The sequence below is a fragment of the Pituophis catenifer genome, unplaced genomic scaffold, assembly GCF_029215685.1.
Source record: "Pituophis catenifer annectens isolate HBS135680 unplaced genomic scaffold, rPitCat1.0.hap2 SCAF_6, whole genome shotgun sequence".
Taxonomy (NCBI): Eukaryota; Metazoa; Chordata; class Lepidosauria; order Squamata; family Colubridae; genus Pituophis; species Pituophis catenifer.
Window position 1 is genome coordinate 3,760,623 of NW_027256886.1, and position 22,672 is coordinate 3,783,294.

Below are 22,672 nucleotides of genomic sequence, written 5' to 3' on the forward strand. Positions count from 1 at the left end.
CCTACACACAGTCACTCATGCCCTCGTTACTTCTCGTCTGGACTACTGCAACGCTCTCTACATGGGGCTCCCTTGAGGTGCACTCGGAGGCTCCAACTGGCGCAGAGTGCGGCCGCGCGGGTGGTGATGGGAGCGAGTTGATGGGAGTTCCCATGTAACACCTCTCCTGCGCGAGCTGCACTGGCTCCCGGTGGTCTTCCGAGTGCGCTTCAAGGTTTTGGTTATCACCTTTAAAGTGCTCCATGGCTTAGGACCTGGTTATTTACGGGACCGCCTGCTACCACCAATAGCCTCCCACCGGCCAGTACGCTCCCATAGAGAGGGGCTCCTCCGGGTGCCGTCGGCCAAACAATGTCGGCTGTCGGCCCCTAGGGGGAGAGCCTTCTCTGTGGGGGCACCTACGATTTGGAACGAGCTCCCCCCGGAAATACGTAGGATCCCGGATCTGCGCACCTTCCGCCGCGCGCTTAAGACTTTTCTATTTTATCAAGCTGGCCTGGCCTAAATCTTCCCCTTTTCAAATGTGGAAATTTTAAATTTTTAAATTTTAAATTCGTCTTATTTATAGGGGCATGGGTAAGGCGTTTTAAATTGGGGAGCCATTTTGGATTTAATTCTGTTTTAAACGTATTTTTAATGTTTATATTGTTTTTTTTTGAATTTTGGCTGTTCACCGCCCCGAGTCCTTCGGGAGAGGAGGTGGTATAAAAATCTAATAAATAAATAAATAAATAAATAAATAAATAAATAAATAAATAAATAAATAAGTGATTTCTGTTAAAAATATTTTGTTGATGTGCATCTATAATGATAGTGTGTGGAATTGTATGTGGTTGAAATAATTTTAATTATGATATTTTTGGCTGGCCAGCAAAAATTGACTGGGCTTGAACTTGAAACTGTGGAAAACCGGACAGTGGTTATGGGCCCATGTCATCTTTTGTGATTATGACTCCTGCCTATGTTTTTCACTGTTTTGGGAATAAACTAGTTCATTGAAATAATTTGAATGACTGATTTGCATGAAGGATGTATTATACAAAAGGTCTGATTGCAGTACAGATGTGAATGGGTGTGTATTGGATTGCATGAAATGTAATTTTGTGTATAAGCACCTTTCTTGTCTGTTTTAAAAAAAATTTCCTCTCCCTCACCCCCTCCTTTTTTTCCTGGGAGATGAGAGGCACGAAGAGAGGGGGGGCTACGGTTTCTTTGTTACTTTTAACCATTTTTTTTTCTCTCAGAAAACCAGCCAGAGAAAGGCGGGGTGAAAGGGTGATATCTGATACCTGCCTTTGCAGTTTCGGAGCATTGACTCAAAATACTCCTTAATGTTTTTATGTCTGCGTGCATTTTGCATACTTAACAGATAGCATGTTTGTTCTTTGTTTGTCTGTTTGTTTATCTGTTTGTTTGTTTGTTTGTCAGCAGCATAAACTGCTGCCTTTTTAGGAATTATCACAGAGATGAGTTAGAAATTAATGAAAGAAATAACACCTGAAGAGTTGAGGAAATTTTAGGATTGACTGGATATTGTAGGCTGTGAATAGATAATTGTGCTATTTTGAATAAAGACTGGTATGCAAAGAACCCAGTGTTACAGGGAATGTAAGAGAGAGTTAGTGAAGGAAAGCAGAAAGTTGACTTTTGGAAGTATGCTTGTTTACAAGGAGATTTAAAAGGACGATCAGATATTGGTGCAGAGAAGGAGTTGAACCGTTTAAGAGAAAGTTGGTTTGCACAGACGTGGGCTGGCTTGGAAGTCAGAATGGAAGTGAGAGAAGGACTTGAATGTTTAGTGTTATAAGGAGATTTGTTTATTGGAAGGTTATAGTTATTGTGGGTAGCGGAGACAGAGATTGGAAGAGGGAAATGACAAAGCTGCAACTGCACTCATGGTTATGCCTATTTTCATCAAAATAAAAAAGCATTAGCGGAACAATTTGGTCTCACGGCAGCCGAAGCGACTGCCATCATACAACAATGTCCTACCTGTAGTCAACAAGCTCATTCTATCCCTATGGGTGTAAAACCTAGAGGACTCAAAGCTTGTGAAATCTGGCAAATGGATGTCACTCAATACCTTTCCTTTGCCCCATGGAAATATTTGCATGTTTCCTTGGATACTTATTCAGGATTTATTATTGGCATTCCCAAAAAGGGGAGAAGCAACCAAACATGTAATAAATCATTGTATTCAGACTTCTGCATCGATGGGACGCCCAATTGAACTTAAAACTGACAATGGACCTGCGTACACCAGTACTGCCTTTGCAGACTTTTGTAACAAGTGGTCCATCACACACAAATTTGGCTTAAAAAATTGAAAGAGGAAAAATGCCTCGGCCTCCCAGCCATGCAAAACAAACTCAATCTTTGTTTATATACTTTGAACTTCCTTAACCTGACTGGACAGCCTCCCACATCGGCTGCGACCCGTCATTTTACTGCTTATCCATCAGCTGCCCTAAAACTGAAGGTCTATTTCCACCAACTACCTGATCCTGCATGGAGAGGGCCTGCTGACCTTATTACCTGGGGCCATGGATACGCTGCTGTCCAGGACAATGATCGCATCATTTGGATCCCCAGAAGACACGTAAGACCATTTCATTTACAACAAAAAGAAGGAGAAACCCCTGGTGCTGAGATTTAAGGAGAAAACAGCCTTGCTGAGTCCTCCTGGCAACAGACTCTTAACGCACGGTGGTGACCATCAGCTTTGCAGGACTACACCGGAAGCTAGTCCCCTGCGCACAGCGAAAGATTCATCAGGAGGAAAATACCTTCATATTGTACATATACATTTTAACACTTTCTTACACATACTAATGTTAGTAGAATTGTTTTTCTAATTTTGCTAGTAATTTTGTTTCACACATATAAGTGACTATGATTTGTTTATGGCCTTGGACATTGTTAGCTTTGGGACTCTCAAGTGACCATGTAAGGAACATCAAATCCCCACATACATACACTTCAAGTCAAGTACGCTCCCGTCAAAAACGCATTGTCTATGCACAAGCTTCTTACTTTCTACCTAAGTCTACTCCAACACCTAAGGTTCCCATATTGACATTTCCAGCTGAGGGGGGAGTGGATAAGGACAATGGGCCTCTGCAACAATTGCATAGAGGAGACTATATATCACGGATTCTGGAATTAAGTCACGATCTTGCATCTATTGCCCCTACATCTCATGATCCTTCATGTCAGCAGCCTCTACATTCAATCATGATGGGACAGTAATAAAAGACATTCAAATAGCTGCTAATCGGACAAACTCCACTACTCCTATTTCTCAAATCACACCCACCACTGACACTAGGTGGCTCATTAAAAACTCAGATATCCAGAGACATCTTGCCCAATCTCGGGTGGCAATGAATTATCGGGATCCTCATTTATTAAATAACTGGACAGTACATATGTTCAACGAGACTATCAAGGTGCTGAAGCTGATGAACAAAGAACTGACTGAAATCGGGGAGGTAGTCTTACAAAACCGATATGCCTTAGATATTATGCTAGTAGCTAAAGGAGGCGATTGTGCCCTCATGCACTCACATTGTTGTACCTATGTATCTGATTATCAGTATAACATCACTCACACCATAGAACATATGGAAAACCTGATCAAAAAACAATCCCTTATCATCCAATGGATCTGGCGCCATTGACATCTGGGCTGCTCTTTGGTCATGGCTCCCGGATGGTTCTTGGTTGAAATCAATTATGCCAATTATTGTATCTATAATCGTACTGCTTGTTTTGCTTTGTTGCTGTATCCTATGTCTCCCCTCCCTTCCGCAAATGTGCAAAGGTTTTATTCCCTCCAATAGGAAGGACGTCCTGAAAAGTGAAACCAAAGCCCTTCTGGAACTGGAGGAACAAATCAGGTGTGGTCAGAGAAGGTGCTCGGGACTTGCAAGATAGGGCTTTCAAGAATAACTCAGAGGTTACAAACTCCTGACATGTGGTTTTCTTGGGTGCCTGAAACCGGATGGATTTACAATTTGTGTGAGCGATTTGTGGAAATGTATAACTGGAATACACCTCAGAAACATGATGGCCTACCTCGCTTGACATCTCCTGGCCACTTTTCCACTAACTTTGTTCACTTTAATAAAAGGATGGGTGAGCTAAAAACATTTGCAGAAACCAGATGGATGAAGAACATATTGTCTACTGTACTCATGATTATTGCTTTGCTTATTTCTGTATGTTGTAGTATTCAATATATTCCTGCTTTGTTTGCTATGATGATAGGCATGTTTCCCAGGCATAAAGAGAACATCATAATAACAACACAGCTGAACCCTGTTGCAAAAAACAAAAACAGAGGAAATGTGGGAATGCGGTGGCCATAGTACATGTATAGACCAGTTTAACTGGTTGGACACGTGTATGGAGCTTAGCACCGAAATAATCAGACTATGAAAAGCGGGTTCATATGGATACTCTCTGAAGGGCCCTATTCGTTCTCTCTTTGTTCAGAACATAGACTGTATTTGCAAAGGCAGAGACATCTCCTTATAGAACGGGGCCTCTTTATTGGCAGGTGATGGGACGCTGGGAACAAAGCCAAATATGATAACACAGCCAGAGTTAAGTTTTGTTTTTACCTTAAGTATCGCTTTCCTAGAATTCACGTGACTTACTGTAATTGGTAAGAATGTGAAACTTATATGGAGAATATATGGATGCTTTTCTATTTCTTGTATGTAATATGAGATGTGTAGCCATAATAACGCCTTCTGATGACGCTGTATTTTGATAACTAATAAAAGAGGGTGACGGAGTCAGCTCTGGGCTTCCTCATCCCGAGAAAACACTTGTCCTGTGTTTTTTCTAAACTGGGCCTCCCATGAGAAGCCCGCCAGGATGAATGCAACAGGAGGGTATTGGTGGCAGAAGGCGGTCTCGTAAGTACCCCGGCCCTAAGCCATGGAGCACTTTAAAGGTGGTCACCAACACCTTGAAGCGCACCCGGAAGACCACCGGGAGCCAGTGCAGCTCGCGCAGGAGAGGTGTCACATGGGAGCGCCTCGTCGCCCCCATAATCCCCCGCGCGGCCGCGTTCTGGACCAGCTAGAGCCTCCGGGTGCACCCCTGGGGGAGCCCCATGTAGAGATTATTGCAGTCGTCCAGGTGGGAAGTGACGAGTGCCTGAGTGACTGTGCGTAGGGAGTCCCGATCTAGAAAGGGGCGCAATGGCGTATCAGGCGAACCTGATAAAAAGCCCCCCTGGCCACGGCCGTCAAATGATCTTCTAAAGACAGCCGTGCGTCCAGGAGGACACCCAAGTTACGAGCCCTCTCCGTGGGGGCGAGTGATTTGCCCCCAATAGCCAGCGATGGCGTCAGCTGGCTATATCGGGACGCTGGAAGCCACAGCCACTCGGTCTTGGAGGGGTTGAGTCGGAGCCTGTTTCTCCCCATCCAGGCCCGCACGGCCTCCAGGCACTGGGACATCACTTCAAGGGCATCGTTGGGGTGGCCTGGGGTGGAGATGTACAGCTGGGTGTAATCAGTGTACTGATGGAACTCCACCCCGAAGCCACGGATGATCTCACCCAGCGGCTTTACATAAATGTTGAAACAGAAGGGGCGAGAGGACCGACCCTTGTGGCACCCCACAAGCAAGGTGCCTCGGGGTCGACCGCTGCCCCTGTGTCAACACAGATTGCGACCGGTCAGAGAGGTAGGAGGAGAACCACCGCAGAACAGTGCCCTCCACCCCCAACCCCGCCAACCGGTGCAACATGATACCATGGTCGACGGTATCAAAAGCCGCTGAGAGGTCTAGCAGGACCAGGATAGAGGAGCAACCCCTATCCCGAGCCCTCCAGAGATCATCCACCAATGCGACCAATGCCGTTTCCGTGCTGTGCCCAGGCCAGAAGCCGGACTGGAGCGGGTCTAGATAGACAGCTTCATCCAGGTACCAGGGAAGCTGTTGCGCTACCACACTCTCAACAACCTTCGCAACGAAGCGAAGGTTGGAGACTGGACGATAGTTAGCCAAAACAGCTGGATCCAGAGAGGGCTTCTTTAGGAGGGGCCTCACAACCGCTTCTTTCAAAGCAGCCGGCAGGACCCTCTCACTCAAAGAAGTGTTAACAATCTTCTGGAGCTAGCCTCGTGTCACCTCCCGGGAAGCCAGTACCAACCAGGAGGGACACGGATCCAATAAACATGTGGTTGCGTTCAGCCATCCCAGGACCCTGTCCATGTCCTCGGGAGACACAGGATTGAACTCCCCCCAGATAACACACTCAAGACCTGCCTCAGTCATCCCGTCTGGACATACGCAGTCAGAGGCCAGCCCTTCCCGAATCTGAGCGATTTTGTCATACAGATACTGCACAAAGTCCTCAGCTCGGCCCTGCAAGGGGTCATCCCGCACTTCCAGGTGGAGGAGGGAGCGGGTCACCCTAAACAGGGCGGCCGGGCGATTATCTGATGACACGATAAGAGCGGCAAAATAGCTAGATTTCGCCGCTTTTATCACCACTAGGTAGGTCTTAATATGAGACCTCACCAGTGTTCAGTCGGATTCGGAGCGGCTGGTCCTCCAACTACTCTCCAGGCATCTTTTCCGGCGCTTCATCTCCCTAAGCTCCTCGGAGAACCAAGGAGCTAGGTGAGTTCGGTGCCGGGTCAGAGGCCGCAAAGGCACGACACGGTCCAAGGCCCTGGCAGCCGCACTATCCCAGGATCAAGTCAAGGTTCAGGCCTAAGTATGGTGTGAAAAATGCACTGGTTGGCACATCTTTTCATGTTCGATTAATTCTGTCAGCATCATTTCATTCCTTCAAGCATGTCAGCATCATTTTGGATCATCTATGAAGTTTGGTTAACATGAAGCCCATAGGACAAATTTGGCTGGTTAACATGAAGCCCATAGGACAAATTTATTAAAATTGAAAAATGATACTAAGACTAAATGGAAATATATTTTATTGTCACCCAAAGGAAACAAAGGGAAAACATAGCAAACTTAGCATTCCCCCCCCCCTACACAATCTCCTGTTCTTCCAATGACCTGGTTAGATGCGTTGTGTAAACCCAGCAGTAGATTGAAGAAGTTTCAGTGCATAATAAAAGGAAGCAAAATAGCATATTAAGTGAATAGGCACAAACCAAATCTTTACCATACTGAATAAATATTTTGCAATTAGGTTTATGCTTTTTATGTTGTTTTTATACATTTAAGCCTGTGTGGGAATAGCACACAGTTTGTAAGGCTGTGGATGCACTGTGATCTTTACAATAGGGGGTTGATTGAGTTCTTTCACTCCTTCAGGCCACTGGAAGCTGAAGGTCCTCAACAGGCTGGTCAGAAAGATGAAGATCTCAATTCTTGCCAGTTGCTGTCCGATGCATGCACGCTGACCTGTATGTGAGACACGACATACGTAAAGAGGATAATAATCTGTTCTCCAGAGTAGGAAGGAAATCTGGAAAAAAAATTGCAACGGTGAAGAGATTTCCAAATTGAATCCCAGTAGCTTCTCTCAGATTCAATTCCTAGAGTTCTTTTCTCAGTTTCCTCTGTTTGTGTACAGGCCTTAAGGGAGGAATTTAATACAACTTAAACTGAATAGTAGACCATTTCAAAGGCTGCACCAGGGGTGGGTTCTAATTTTTTTTACTACCTGTTTTGTGGGCGTGGCTTATTTTGTGGACGTGGCTTGATGGTCATGTGACAATTATTTAGGATTTAGCAGAGGTACTAGTTTACCAGGCTTTTAACTGCTTGCAGGGCTGTACCAATCTACCCATTTATTTTTGCAGGCACTGATCTACTCATGTATTTTTGCAGGCACTGATCTACTCATGTATTTTTGCAGGCACTGATCTACTCATGTATTTTTGCAGGCACCGGTCTACTCATTTGTTTTCTTTTAACACTGATCAGCTGTAGGGCGGCCCTTTGAAGCCCCGCAGCAAGAATTTAAACAGTTTTTTTCCCTTTAGCCAACAGCTGGGACTCAGGAGGCAGCAATAGATTGGGGGTGGGGGCAAATAAAAGGTAAGAATAACGCGGGGGTGGGTGGGTAGGGCCCGGGGGGTGGAGTGTGGGGGAAGAACCGGTTTGGTGACGTCATATCATCACCACTACCGGCTCGGGAGAACTGGGCCAAACCGAGAGGAACCCACCACTGGGCTACACTATGGTATGTTTGGCGAGAGGTGGGCTTACAAGAGAGAAGTCCCCTTCTCACCATTCAGCACTAGACATTGGGTATAGCTGGTCAGCCAATTGCAATACCTATCCTACATTTTTTAAATCTTATAAATAGTAGACTGTTCAGCGGCTCTCCCATGCATGCACGTTGGCCTGTAGATGAAACAAAGTATACAGATTAGTTTTTTCCTCTACTTTGTCAAATGCCTTCCTGAAGCCTAAGCATACTATGTTTACAGCATTTTGCTGGTCCACTAATTTAGTCACTTTATGAAAGTAGGCAATAAGGCTTGCTTGACACAATCTGTTTTTAACAACCCCATAATGCCATATAGTGATCAACTTCTTCATTTCTAGGTGCTCACTTATCCTCCACTTGATTATCTTTTCCAGGTGATTGGTTGTCCTTCAGGGTGGATAGGCATTGCCTTACCATTTACTTGCCTATTTTGATTTGTGCATTGGTTCTATCTATCTCCCTCAGTGCTGCTTTTGATAGGTTGAGCAGTTTCTTCCTTTTGCATAAAAACAGATGCATAGAAGAAATTAAGCTTTTTGGCTTTCTCCCTGAACCTGTCACCTTCTTGACATCTGCTTCCATTAGTGGAATTCTCATTTCCTTGATTGTCTTCTTGTTCCTGACACACTGAAATCTTATTTTTTGTTGTTAATTTTAACATTAGTTGCCAATCTTGGCTTACTCTGAGCCTTAGCCTTCCTATAAGTTATAAGCTACTTTGAGCTCATGGATGTACCTAGTCCAAATGGCAGAAACTCTTCTCTTTCAATGAACTTCCCATCCTTATCCAAAAAGTGATTTGGGTTGAATTCTTTAGGTGTCTCCCATTGTTCAGGATCAAGAAGAATAGAGCGCAGGTCTGGGACAATAATGGTCCCCTGTTAAGAAAAAGAGATGATTAAATGAAGCAGCTTCATAAGGGAAACAGGCAGAAAAATTCAAACAACATTGATGAAACATTTGGTTTTAGCTTGCCTTTATGGGCCCCTATTTGTTTATTTCTAGAGTAGTTTTCAGAGTAGCATTAACTACTCAACAGCTTAGCTTCCTTTCTTCCTTTCCACCCATTAAAACAGAGAGCTGGATGAATATTTCTTTATGACTCCAGGTTGCCCAAAGAAGAGGACAAAGAAGCATGGCATAATTGATTAATGACTTCAATTATGAACTTACATTCAGCCCTTAGACTCTTATTATATTCCTAAGATAAATATGAAATATTTAAGAAGGAGAGAAAGAACAAAGGAAGTAGGAGAAGAGAGAGGAAGGAAGAAAGTTAAAAGAAATGATGAATGAAAAATGATGAAAATGACTGTACATGTAAATGTGTTTATGAGAAATAAAAATAAAAAAATGATACAGAAAAAAAAGCTTGCAATTTTTGCCCAATTGATTGAATTTGTAGAGTGGGAGTTAAGGGGTCTAGGGAGTTTTAATGTCTTGCATTAACTTAGCATATTTTAGCGTATGTTTGGTAAAATCTATACCCTGTTTTTCTTCTGGGAAGTCGGGGGAGGGGGGGGGAGGGAAGGGGGGGTTGCACAAATGTTTAAATAGATAAGTGATTTGTTTGATTTGTTTGAATTTTAAAAAACAATAAAAAAATTTTGTTCAAAAAAAAAAAAAGCTTGCAATTTTTGCCCAATTGATTGACTAAATTGGCAGTTCCTGAACAGAGACCTTCTGTCCAAATGCCATATTCTGCTTTTCTCTCCGTGTTGGACTACTGCAATGTAGCCTGAACATGTTCCTCACCTTTGGAATGTGGTAACCCCTCATCTGTACATCCTTTGTACTTTGCCTGGGAAGCCCAGATAGTGTGGCATATTTTACACGTTGCATTTCATGAATCACAGCATTGGTGTAGGGCAGCTTCTTCCGATCCTGGTAGGAAATTGACCCTGACAAGCCAAACACATCCTCAATCTCCTTCTGGACTTTCTCTAAAAAGAATGATGGGGAAAAAAATCTTCATTTTTAATATTGTGTTTCATTTATTTATTTCTGAATTTTAATCCTTAGGATCTAGGACAGCCTTTAGGGCATTAAATTTAATCTCATCCTCCTTTTGAGTATCATAAAGGAGAGCAGATTAAAAAAGTCCTTCCTGGACTCTAATTAGATCCAGTCCAAAAAGTTTCAATAGATTGATACAAATTGCTGATTCAGTTCAAATATTCCACTGAATCTTCTTCAGTCTCGTCAGTCTTCAGAATTCAATGGCAACCAGTTTGGAAATCTGATTCAGTTAAAATAGTTCTATATTGTTTTGAAAATAATGTGGATGTCAGCATTCTGATGCTGCCACCTGACAATGGATCAAACTGTATGTTTATTTTTAAAGAATATAAAATGTGTATGCTACTCATCGCACTGTTTCAGTGAATCTGTGAAACTTACAATACGATAAAAATGTTAAAAAGATAACACAGAATGACAGAATATAGCTGTTAGACCTGTCCAGGCCTGCCACATCTTCTTCTGTGGTAAAATGGGAGGGGGGGATTTCATAGAGTGTAGATGATATGTAGTCAAAATAACATTCCTTTCTTAGAGAGTCAAGGACGCATTGCCCTGGCACCTGGAGTTGGATGACTGGGGAGTGTCTTCAGTTTGGATGGTGGATGATTGGACCATGTGATGGACATGAGGGTGCTGGGCAGGGACTTGAACTTTCACGTGGTTGGGGACAACCTGGAAACATTCAGATTTGGGTTTTCCGAGATGTGCCAATATGACATCTCTAATAAGATGTAACTTTGAGGAAATTTAAGCTTCAGAGTTTTCTTTTGTTGGGGGTGTTACTTGGAACTCTGACAATAACAGGATACAGAGCTGGAAGGTCTTCTTGTGCAGGAAACCCTATAATGTTTCAGATAAATGTTTATCCAATTTCTTCTTAAAAAATTCCAGTGTTGGATCGCCCACAACCTCTAGAGGCAAGTCATTCCACTGATTAATTTTTCTAACTGTGAGGAATTGCCTCCTTAGCTCTAAGTTGGTTTGCTCCTTGATTATTTATTCATTATTTATTTATTTAGTTTGTCAAACATGTATGAGATAACAGGTATAAGTATAAACAATGGATGTGAACATAGGAAATAGGTATGAATAAATGGGGGACAGTAGGACAGGGATGGTAGGCATGTTGGTGCTCTTATGCACGCCCCTTACAGAACTCTTAGGACTGGGGTGAGGTCAACAGTAGACAGTCTAAGGTTAAAGTTTTGGGGGTTTGGGGAAGAAACTACAGAGTCAGGTAGTGCATTCCAGGCATTGACCACTCTGTTACTGAAGTCATATTTTCTGCAATCTAGTTTGGAGCGATTTACCTAGAGTTTGTATCTATTATTTGCTTGTGTATTATTGCGGTTGAAGCTGAAGTAGTCATTGACAGGTAGGATGCTGTAGCAGAAAATTTTATGTACTACGCTTAGGTCAGACCATAGGTAGCATAGTTCTAGGTTGTCCAAGCCCAAAATTTCAAGCCTGGTGGCATAAGGTACTGTATTTTTCGGAGTATAAAATGCACCTTTTTTCCCCCTAAAGGGGAGTGAAAATTTAGGTGTGTCTTATACACCGAATGTAGCCCCGCCCACCCACTGGCCCCCACCCTTTGGTCTCTGCCTCGCAGCAGTTACCTCCTTGCAAGCAAACAGCAAGAAAAAACAGCTCCTTTCAGCTTCAGCACAGCCTAATTAGCACAAGTTGATTGGATCGGCCTCCCGACTCTCAGCTGATTTGCTCTCAACTGTTTTGTGCAGGGCTCTGCTGCTTGCTGCAAAGAGGTAAATTGCTGGAGCAGATTTTTTTTTTCCTTGTGCTAATCAAGCTATGCTGAAAATGAAACTGAAAGTAAAGCAGGCTGTTTGCTGTTTGCTACAGCAAGGCAAAATTGCTCAGAGGCAGAGGGAGATTTCTTCTTCTTCTTTTCCTCACCCAAAAAAGGTAGGTGCATCTTATACTCCGGTGCATCTTATACAGAATATATGGCATTCTGTTGTGAGCAGAGGAGTGGAGTACTGTTCTCTTGACTCACTCAATTATATTAATGCACGATATACAGTGCGGATTCCAGGCAGACGAGCTGTATTTGAGAATTGGTCTAGCAAAGGTTTTGTATGCCCTAGTTTGCAGTACAATAATACCGGAGAAGAAGCTTCGCAAGACTAGGTTAACAATTAGTTAACAATTCATTTCCATCCAGATTAGTTTTATTGAGGATCCAAAGAATGGATACTCTATATATGTGCATTCTTGGCTTTTCTTCAAACCCACTAAGTTCTTACTCCTGCTTATACAGTCAAGAATCTACATAGGAAAATTATTATGGAGAGTATTTTCAAATAATTTCTTTGTCTTTTAGAACCAGAGACTGGCCCTTCTTCCCACAGCCCAGATTTCACTTACTTTGGATGTCGGGATGATTTGCCAAGAGAAGCAGAGCCCACAACAGAGTAGCAGAGGTGGTATCAATTCCAGCAACAAAAAAATCAAAAATACACTGAGCCAGGTTCTCTTCACTGTAGGTAGAGTCGGGGTCATTCCTGCTCTGATGTTTAAAATGGAAAATGAAAATTACAAAGAATTCTATGCAGATATTTTGTGATTATTTTCCCCTCTGGGCCACAAGTCATTAGGATAAATACGCCTGTGGTTATATAGAAAAATCACTGCAGGAGTATAATAATGAAAGTGATAGGTTCACACTAAGACACTATCTTAAAGTAGCCAAGATCAAAGAGAGATTTGGTTTTGGAAGGACTTGAACTCATTTCCTTTTATTTTATGGTTGGGTCAGTATTAAGACTGTATACCTTGAATGTGGTAATCAGGCTAATGGTAGACTCAAGACTGAAGCCATATAATTGTAAATAAAGTGAGCTGGTAACTTTAAAGTAACTTTAAGTGGATAAATGTTGCTTCTAAAATATCAGTCTTTTTCTGGAAACTTTGGAGAGGAGGACTTTCCCATTAAAAAGGATCTTTAAAAAGATTTAATGGATCTTTTTTTAGAAAAAGGGGAAACAAGTGGAGGGCAGACATGACAGGCTGACAGACATGAATTTCTATTTCCCTACACATAGTATCATCCAGATCTAACAAGAATCTAAAAGTGCAGAGGTACTATATATTTCTTATTTATTTAGAAACAATCTGAAATTAGCATATTTAAATTTATGCAACTCCTAATCTAAATTTAGATTAGGAGTTGCATAAAGGAAGAAGAAAAATCCAATGAATACAATCAAAGTAGCCTCTCCTCTTTACTTATAGCAAGGAATATAATAATTCCTTGCTCTTCTATTGAACCACAGTAAACCCAATACCTTCTCCATCTTAAGAAGATAGTAATCAATGAAATCCTGTGGCTCATGCAAAGAGCAGGATTCCTTGTGTTTCTCTATTTCCTGCTTTGCAAAGGAAACAATCAAATCCACAGAAGCCAGGGCCTGCTTGTGGGGGCCTGGGAGGTAGCTCATTAATCGTGGGAACACACTATACACCTAATAGAAAAGGAAGAGGAATGGTTATTTATTTATTTCCCACCACAATTTAAAAAAGACTCTCAGCAGCTCACAGTAATAGACAGTTCTTTTTTTTTTAATTGAAAAGTTTTAAAAAGTTTTACAAACATTTCCCCTTCCCCCTCCCTCCTCCCCTTCCAACCCTCCCCTTCCCCTCCCTCCCTCCCCCCACTTCCCAGAGCAAAATACAGGGTATAACATTTAACAATCATAAGGTAACATAAGCTAATTATCTATAGCCTCCTATCCCCCTCTTGAACTTTTAACTCCCCTTTTACTAAACTAAATTTAAGTACTTTATAACATCTCTTTGATCATTCATAAGCTATTTGAAATTTTTTAGTCTGATATTTGCCTTGAATATAATCAATCCATCTTCTCCATTCTAACATATATTTCTCATTTGAATGGTCCTTTAGATATGCTGAAATTTTCACCATTTCTGCTAAATTTACTACTTTTAGTGTCCATTCTTGAATAGTAGGTAAATCTTGCTTCTTCCAGTACTGCGCCACCAAGAGTCTTGCTGCAGTTATTAAGTTCAAAATCAAATTAGTCTCTATAGCCGTACAATCTGTAATTATACCTAACAAAAACAACTGTGGAGTAAACTTTATCCTTTTTTTTTTTTAGAATATTTTGAATAATCCACTATATTTTTATCCAAAATGCTTTAACTTTTTTACAAGTCCACCAAACATAAAAATAAGTAGCATCAACACAATCACATCTCCAACATTTGGGTTGTAGGTTTGGGTACATACAAGCTAACTTTTTGGGATCCAAATGCCATCTATAAAACATTTTATAAAAATTTTCTCTCCAATTTTGAGCTTGTGTAAATTTTACATTTCTTACCCAGATCCTTTCCCATGTTTCCATCATTATTGGTTCCTCAAAATTTTGTGCCCATTTTATCATACAATCTTTAACTAACTCTGTCTCCGAGTCTATTTCTATCAATATATTATACTGTTGTGGCCCGCCCTCTGAGCCTGTCCCATCGGAGGAAGAAAGCTCCGAGCATGAGGAAGAGGAGTCAGCCAGGCCTCCCTCTCCAGGCCCCTCCCCTCTGGCATTGTCTCAGGTGCCGGCCGAGGAAGAGGAGATCAGTAGGGAGACAGCTGGCTCGGATCAGAGTGACGAAGAAACATCATTCCTGGACGCACGCCTCCGAAGGCGTGATAAACGTTTGCAGCAGCTTAGGAGGCGTGCTAGGGATTAGAACTGAGTCACTGGACCACACCCCAGAGACTATATAATAGAGGGTAGTGGTCAGTGATCCTTGTGACGAACAAAAGTAAACCTTGGATAGTCACTAAAGCCTCGTCCGGAACTGCGGAGAGAAATATTATTTCTGCTTGGACTTTTTGCACGTTAAGTACCTTATCTTTCTGTTTGTGAAAATAAAGGCATTTGGCAGACGGTGTGTCTATCGCTGCCAAGTGGGAGATAAGACCTGGGTGCGTTCCAAAGTGTTTCCTTAACCCTCGGCTGGCTGTGTTTGTGTGTGTGTGGGTACGGGGACAGATCATATACAACCTTTTTATGTGCATTTGACTCTGGTCCCTAATTTGTTTTATCAAATTTTCTTCACTTTGTGTAATACCAATTTTCTGATTTTTTTTTCCATCTATTCTGCAGCTGTACGTACTGAAACCAGGTTTGAATGCCCTTTCCTCTCTTAATACATTCAAAGACTTTAACTGTAGTACATTTCTTTCTGTAATCAGAAGTTCTTTATAAGTAATTACATCCTGTCTTTGTTCTATACTTATATTTTCTATCGCATGTCTGGGTACTACCCACATGGGTATCTTGCCATTCAATTTATATTGGTATTTTTTCCAAACACACAGTAGAGCATTCCTTAATATGTGACTTTTGAGTGTCCTATCCACCTTCTTCTCATAAACTAAGTAGGCATGCCAACCATATAGCAAATCATACCCTTCAATATTCAATATTCTTTCATCTGTTAAATTAATCCAGTCACTAATTGCTGACAAAGCAGCTACTTCATAATACAATTTTAGATTGGGCAATTTCAAACCTCCTCTTTCACATATATCCTGCATTATTTTTAATTTAACTCTCGGTCTCTTCCCTACCCAAACAAAGTTATTAATGCCTTTCTGCCATTCCTCCAAATTTGCATCCTTTTTAAGTATTGGTATCATATGAAAGAGAAATAGAAACTTGGGCAGAACATTCATTTAACTACTGCTATTCTTCCCAACAAAGACAGTTGTAATTTTTTCCATTTATCCATCTCTATCTGTATTTTAAGCCATAACAATTCATAATTATACTTGTATAATTTCCCATTTGACGTTGCAATAAAGATTCCTAAGTACTTAACCTTTTTCACTATCTCGCATCCTGTTCCTCTTTCCAATTCTTCTTTTTGATTTGTATTCATATTCTTAGCTATCATCTTTGTTTTCCCTGTATTTATTTTAAACCCTGACACTTGACCATATTGCCATATGGCCAAGTGGGAGATAAGATCTGGGTGCGTTCCAAAGTGTTTCCTTAACCCTCGGCTGGCTGTGTTTGTGTGTGTGTGGGTACGGGGACAGATCATCTTGTTCGTCACCACATACTCCATCGTTAACCCACAATGGACCAACAGCTGCAGCAGCAGTTACAGCAGATGCTGGAGGCCAATCAGCTTCTGCAACAGCAAGTAGCACAGCTAACTGCCCAACTTGCTTTGGGAAATGCTCCTGCAGCTCCACCTCCTCCCCCTCCCCGTCCGAGATGCCCAGTGAATGTGCCAGATAGGTTTTCTGGGCAGCAGGAGATGTTTCCGGCCTTCTTGGGACAATGCCAACTGTTCATGGCGATGAGGCCGGAGGATTTTCCAGATGACCGGGCTCGGGTGGCATTTGTTATCAGCTCCCTCTCTGGCACTGCCGCCCCATGGGCCACGCCCCTGTTGTTGCAAGATAGCCCCTTGCTCCTGGACTTTCAGGGCTTTTTACAACATCTGTGCACCATGTTTGAGGACCCCCTCCGGGTGCAGACGGCAGCGAGGCGCATCAAGGACCTCCGCCAAGGCAAGCGCCCCCTGCAGGACTATATTGCAGAGTTCCGACTGCTAGGCCAGGATTCGGCTTGGAATGAGGTGGCGCTGATGGACGCCTTCCAGGACGGCCTTTCCGACAAGATGCAGGATGAGCTGGTTCGTGTGGAGGCGCCACCAACCCTTGACGCGCTGGTGACCCAATGCCTGCGCATCGACGCCCGCCTGCAACGGCGACGGCCCTGTCAGGCTCTTCCGGAACCACCGACAGTGTCGGCACCCCCGCGTTTCGCACCGACAGTGCTTCGGACCGCATAGCGTTTTGTGGCGACGGCTGAGGAGCCCATGGAGCTCGGAGCAGCCAGACCTCAACTGATGGCCCAGGAGCAGATGCGGAGACGTCAAGGGGGTTGTGCCTCTATTGCGGTAAGGCTGGACATTTTGCCGCCTCGTGTCCCTGGAAGCGGAGTGGACCGCTCAAGCCTGTTCCGGAGTCTCGGCGTGACCAGCCGGGAAACGGGCCAGGCCTGGCCTAGGGGAAACTCTGGGTCAGGCACGTGACCATGCCCCACCGGAGTCGGCGGCTGTGGACTGTGAGCCCCCTCGGCACCTGATTTTGAACACCCGGGTGTTGTTGGCTAACCGGTCGGAGGGGCTCCAGGCGCACGCGCTGGTGGATTCGGGGGCCACCACGAACTTTATGGACCAGGCCTTTGTGGCCCATTACAAAGTCCCCTTGGTTCCAGTGGACCCTCCGTTGAGGGTCGAAACTATAGATGGGTGGGAACTCGTGGCGGGGCCCATCAAAACCGCTACCCAGCCCTTGCGCCTCGCCATTGGGAACCACGAGGAGGCAATCCAGTTTTACCTAACGGCGGATCTGCACTTTCCCTTGGTCCTGGGGATGGCCTGGCTTCGGGCGCACGACCCTCAGGTGGCGTGGTCGAGAAACGCCATCTCGTTCCCAAGCCTGCAGTGTGTTGACCACCTTCGCCACACCTGCGCCAGCCAGGACGTCTCTGCCCCAAACGTCTCCTTGCCTCCGGAGCTGACGCCCTTCGCCGACGTATTCAGCGAGAAGGAGGCGGACCGCTTGCCCCCGCACCGACCCTACAACTGTGCGGTGGACCTAATGCCCAACGCGCCCCTGCCCTCGGGACACCTGTACTCCATGTCGGAGCCCGAGCTGGCCACCTTACAGGACTTTCTGGAAAAGAACCTGGCCTGTGGGTTCATCCGGCCTTCGACCTCCCCGCTCTCGGCCCCGGTCCTCTTCGTGAAAAAGAAGACGGGGGACTTGCGCCTGTGTTGCAACTACCGGCGCTTGAATGCCATCACAGTGCAAAATCGCTACCCCCTGCCGCTGATCCCGGAGCTGATGGAGAGGTTGCGGGAGGCCTCAATCTTCACTAAGCTCGATTTCCGAGGGGCCTACAACCTGGTGCGCGTGCGAGAGGGGGACGAGTGGAAGACAGCATTCGGCACTCGGTACGGACACTTCGAGTATACTGTCATGCCGTTCGGATTGACCAACGCCCCCGTGGTCTTCCAGCACTTGATGAACGACGTGTTCCGGGACATGCTGGATCGGTTCGTGGTGATCTACTTGGATGACATTTTGATCTATTCCCGGACCCCGGAAAGTCACCTCCAGCATGTCCGCCAGGTCCTGCAGCGCCTGCGGGAGCACCAGCTCTATGCGAAGTTGGAGAAATGCTACTTCTTCCAGACTTCCATAGAGTTCCTCGGGCACATCATCACCCCCGAGGGCATCGCGATGGACCCGCGCAAGGTGGAGGCCTTGTGCAGTTGGGAACCCCCGTGTCGGGTGAAGGACATCCAGCGTCTGTTGGGATTCGCCAACTACTATCGGACCTTCATCCCGGGCTTCGCCACCCTGACCTTGCCGTTGACCCAGCTCCTTCGGAAGAAGGTCCCGTTCCAGTGGGGGCCCCCGCAGCAGCAGGCCTTCGAGGTCCTCAAGCAGGCCTTCCTCACGGAGCCAGTCCTGAGGCACCCCAATCCACACCGTCCGTTCATGGTGGAGACGGACGCGTCCAACGTGGCGATTGGGGCGGTGCTGCTACAGGCTCCGGTGGATGGCGGCACTCTTTTTCCCTGCGCATACTACTCCCGGAAACTCAACCCTTCCGAGCGCAACTACACCATCTGGGAAAAGGAGTTGCTGGCCATCAAGGCCGCGTTCGAGGCTTGGCGACATCACCTCGAGGGGGCCCGACACCAGGTGGAGGTGCGGACGGACCATCGGAACCTGGAGCACCTCACCACGGCCAGGAAGTTGAACCAGCGGCAGATCCGGTGGTCGTTGTTTTTTGCCCGGTTCAACTTCCACGTCACATACATTCCGAGCAACCTCAACCAGAGGGCGGACACGCTATCCCATAAGCTGGAATACTTTTGCCCCAAGGACTCCCTTCCCCCCTGGATGGTGCTGCCAGCGGACTCCTTGGCCGCGGTCCAGGAACTGGTGGACCTGCAGGCTCAGGTGCTGGAAGCGCAGCGACGGGACGACTGGTCGCAGCAGCGGAGAGCGGATGTCGGCCCCGCGTCCCCATGGACCATGGAGGAGGGCTTGCTCAGACACAGGGGTCAGCTGTATGCGCTCACAAGTCCGCTCCGAGCCCTCGTCATGAACCAGTGCCATGAAAACCCCACGGCGGGGCACTTCGGCTTCTTTAAGACTTTGAACTTGGTGACGCGGACTTTTTGGTGGCCTCGGGTATGGCACGACGTGCACGCCTACGTGACGTCCTGTGTGACGTGCCGACAGGCCAAAGCCGCATCCGGCCCCCCTCCTGGACATATCCAGGAGGACACCCAGATTGCGCGCCCTCTCCATGGGGGCCAAAGACTCGCCCCCAATAGTCAGCGATGCAGTCAGCTGACTATATCGGGATGCCGGGAACCACAGCCACTCAGTCTTGGAAGGGTTGAGCTTGAGCCTGTTCCTCCCCATCCAGATCCGCACAGCCTCCAGGCACTGAGACATCACTTCAAGGGCATCGTTGGGGTGGTCCGGGGTGGAGATGTACAGCTGGGTGTCATCAGCGTACTGGTGGTATCTCACCCCAAAGCCACGGATGATCTCACGCAGCGGCTTCACATAAATGTTGAACAAGAGGGGTGAGAGGACTGACCCCTGAGGCACTCCCCAAATGAGAGGCCTCAAGGTCGACCTCTGCCCCCCTGCCAACACAGACTGCAACCAGTAGGAGAGAAAGGAGGAGAACCACCACAACACAGTGCCACCCATCCCTAACTCTTCCAACCGGTGCAGCATGATACCATGGTCGATGGTATCAAAAGCTGCTGAGAGATCTAACAGGGCTAGAACAGAGGAGCAACCCCTGTCCTGAGCCCTCCAGAGATCATCAACACAGTGATAGAATATTGTCTCCTTTATTGGAAGGTAAGAAAGGTTAACTGCCTGGATAGATTTTTATGGAGCCACAGGGTTATGGATTAATCTATCCAGGACACCTATGACCTGTTCTCAGAGATACACCAGCGGTACCACTCTTGTGTATTGTGTTTTGAGTGCTTTGTAACTGGCTTCCATTTGTCATTTGCAGCATCCCTCAGCCACATAATCATGTTTTGTTTATGTTTGTTTATGTTTATTTGATTTATATACCCCCCTACTCCTGAAGGACTCAGGGCTGTGAACAGCCACAAGATAAAACACATAAATACAAAATTTAAAAGCAGAATTAAACCAAATTAAACAATGTGGCCCAAAACAGATTTAAAACACCCCAGTAATTTAAAAACAGATTAAAATTTACATATTAAAAGGGAAAAAAGGGAAAAGATTAGGCCAGGCCAGCCTGGTGAAATAAAAAGGTCTTGAGAGCGCGGTGGAAGGTGCGCAGATCCGGGATCCTCTGTACCTCTGGGGGGAGCTCATTCCAGATAGTAGGTGCCCCCAAAGAGAAGGCTCTCCCCCTAGAAGCCGCCAGTTGACATTGTTTGGCCGACGGCACCCAGAGGAGCCCCTCTCTATGAGAGTGTACCGGCCAGTGGGAGGCTATTGGTGGTAGTAGGTGGTCCCGTAGGTAACCAGGTCCTAAGCCATGGAGCTCTCTAAAGGTGGTAACCAAAACCTTGAAGCGCACCCGGAAGACCACCGGGAGCCAGTGCAGCTCGCACAGGAGAGGTGTTACATGGGAACACCATGTCGCTTCCATAGCCACCCGCGCGGCCACACTCTGCGCCAGTTGGAGCCTCCAGGTGCTCCTCAAGGGGAGCCCCATGTAGAGAGCATTGCAATAGTCCAGGCAGGAAGTGATGAGGGCATTAGTGATGGTGCGTAAGGAGTCCCGATCCAGAAAGGGACGTAAATGGCAAATCAGGCGAACCTGACGAAAAATCCTCCCGGTCACAGCCATCAAATGCTATTCTAAAGACAGCCATGAATCCAGGAGGATGCCCAAGTTGCGAGTCCTCTCCGTGGGGGCCAACGATTCACCCCCAATAGTCAGTGATGGCGCCAACTGACTATATCGGGACGTCGGAAACCACAGCCACTCGGTCTTGGATGGGTTGAGCCTGAGCCTATTCCTCCCCATCCAGATCTGCACGGCCTCCAGGCATCAGGACATCACTTCAAGGGCATCATTGGGGTGGTCCAAGGTGGAGATGTACAGCTGAATGTCGTTAGCGTACTTGTAGTACTTTACCCCGAAACCATGGATGATCTCACCCAGCGGCTTTACATAAATGTTGAACAAGAGGACAAGACCAACCTTTGTGGCACCCCACATATGAGGGGCCCCGGGGTCGACCTCTGCCCCCCTGCCAACACAGACTGCAACCGGTCAGAGAGAAAGGAGGAGAACCACCGTAACACAGTGCCACCCATCTCTAACTCTTCCAACCGGTGCAGCATGATACCATGGTCGATGGTATCAAAAGCCGCTGAGAGATCTAATAGGCCCAGGACAGAGGAGCAACCCCTGTCCTGAGCCCTCCAGAGATCATCTACCAACGCGACCAATGCTGTTTCTGTGCTGTACCCAGGCCTGAAGCCTGACTGGAACGGATCCAGATATGTCGTTTCATCCAGGTGCTAGGGGAGCTGTTGCACAACAACACTCTCAACAACCTTCGCCATAAGTGAAGGTTGGAGACCGGATGATAATTAGCCAACACTGCCGGGTCCAGGGAAGGCTTCTTGAGGAGAGGCCTCACCATTGCCTCTTCCAAGGCAGCGGGGAAGTCACCCTCACCCAATGAAGCATTTATAATCCCCTGGAGCCAGCCTCACGTCACCTCCCGGGTAGCGAGCACTAAGCAGGAGAGACACAGGTCCAACAAACATGTGGTTGCATTCAGTCTGCCCAGAATCCCGTCCACGTCCTCAGGAGTCACAGGATCAAACTCATCCCAGATAACATTCTCAAGACCTGCCTCAGTCCCTCCCCCTGAAACTACCCAGTCGGAGTCTAGATCTTCCTGAATCTGAGTGATTTTGTCATGCAGATACTGAACAAAATCCTCGGCTCTACCCTCGAAGGGGTCCTCCCGTGCTTCCTGGTGGAGCAGGAAGTGGGTCACCCTAAACAGGGCGGCCAGGCGGTTATCTGATGATGCAATAAGAGCAGCAAAATAAGTACATTTTGCTGCTTTTATCGCCACTAGGTAATTCCTAATATGAGATCTTACCAGTATCCGGTCGGATTCAGAAAGACTGGCCCTCCAACTACTCTCTAGTCATCTTTTCCGGCGCTTCAATTCACTCAGCTCCTCAGTAAACCAAGGAGCCAAATGAGATTGGTGCCGGGTCAGAGGCCGCAAAGGCATGACCCGATCCAGAGCTTCAATTGCCGCCCTATCCCAGGCGGCCACTAGATCTCCAAGAAATGGCCCAAGCTCCATCTGAAA

The 22,672-nt window shown here is 46.0% G+C and overlaps 1 protein-coding gene across 1 annotated transcript in view; it reads right to left on the reverse strand.

Annotated features, from left to right (window-relative positions):
• Window positions 1-22,672, reverse strand: part of LOC139318809 (cytochrome P450 2J2-like) — a 92,210-nt gene that overhangs the window by 48,849 nt on the left and 20,689 nt on the right. Inside the window, exons 2-4 of the mRNA XM_070946429.1 lie at window positions 13,543-13,719; window positions 12,623-12,764; window positions 9,968-10,155 (exon numbers count right to left, since the gene is read on the reverse strand). Coding sequence (XP_070802530.1) covers window positions 9,968-10,155; window positions 12,623-12,764; window positions 13,543-13,719 — 507 coding nt within the window. The remainder of the gene's footprint in view (window positions 1-9,967; window positions 10,156-12,622; window positions 12,765-13,542; window positions 13,720-22,672) is intronic.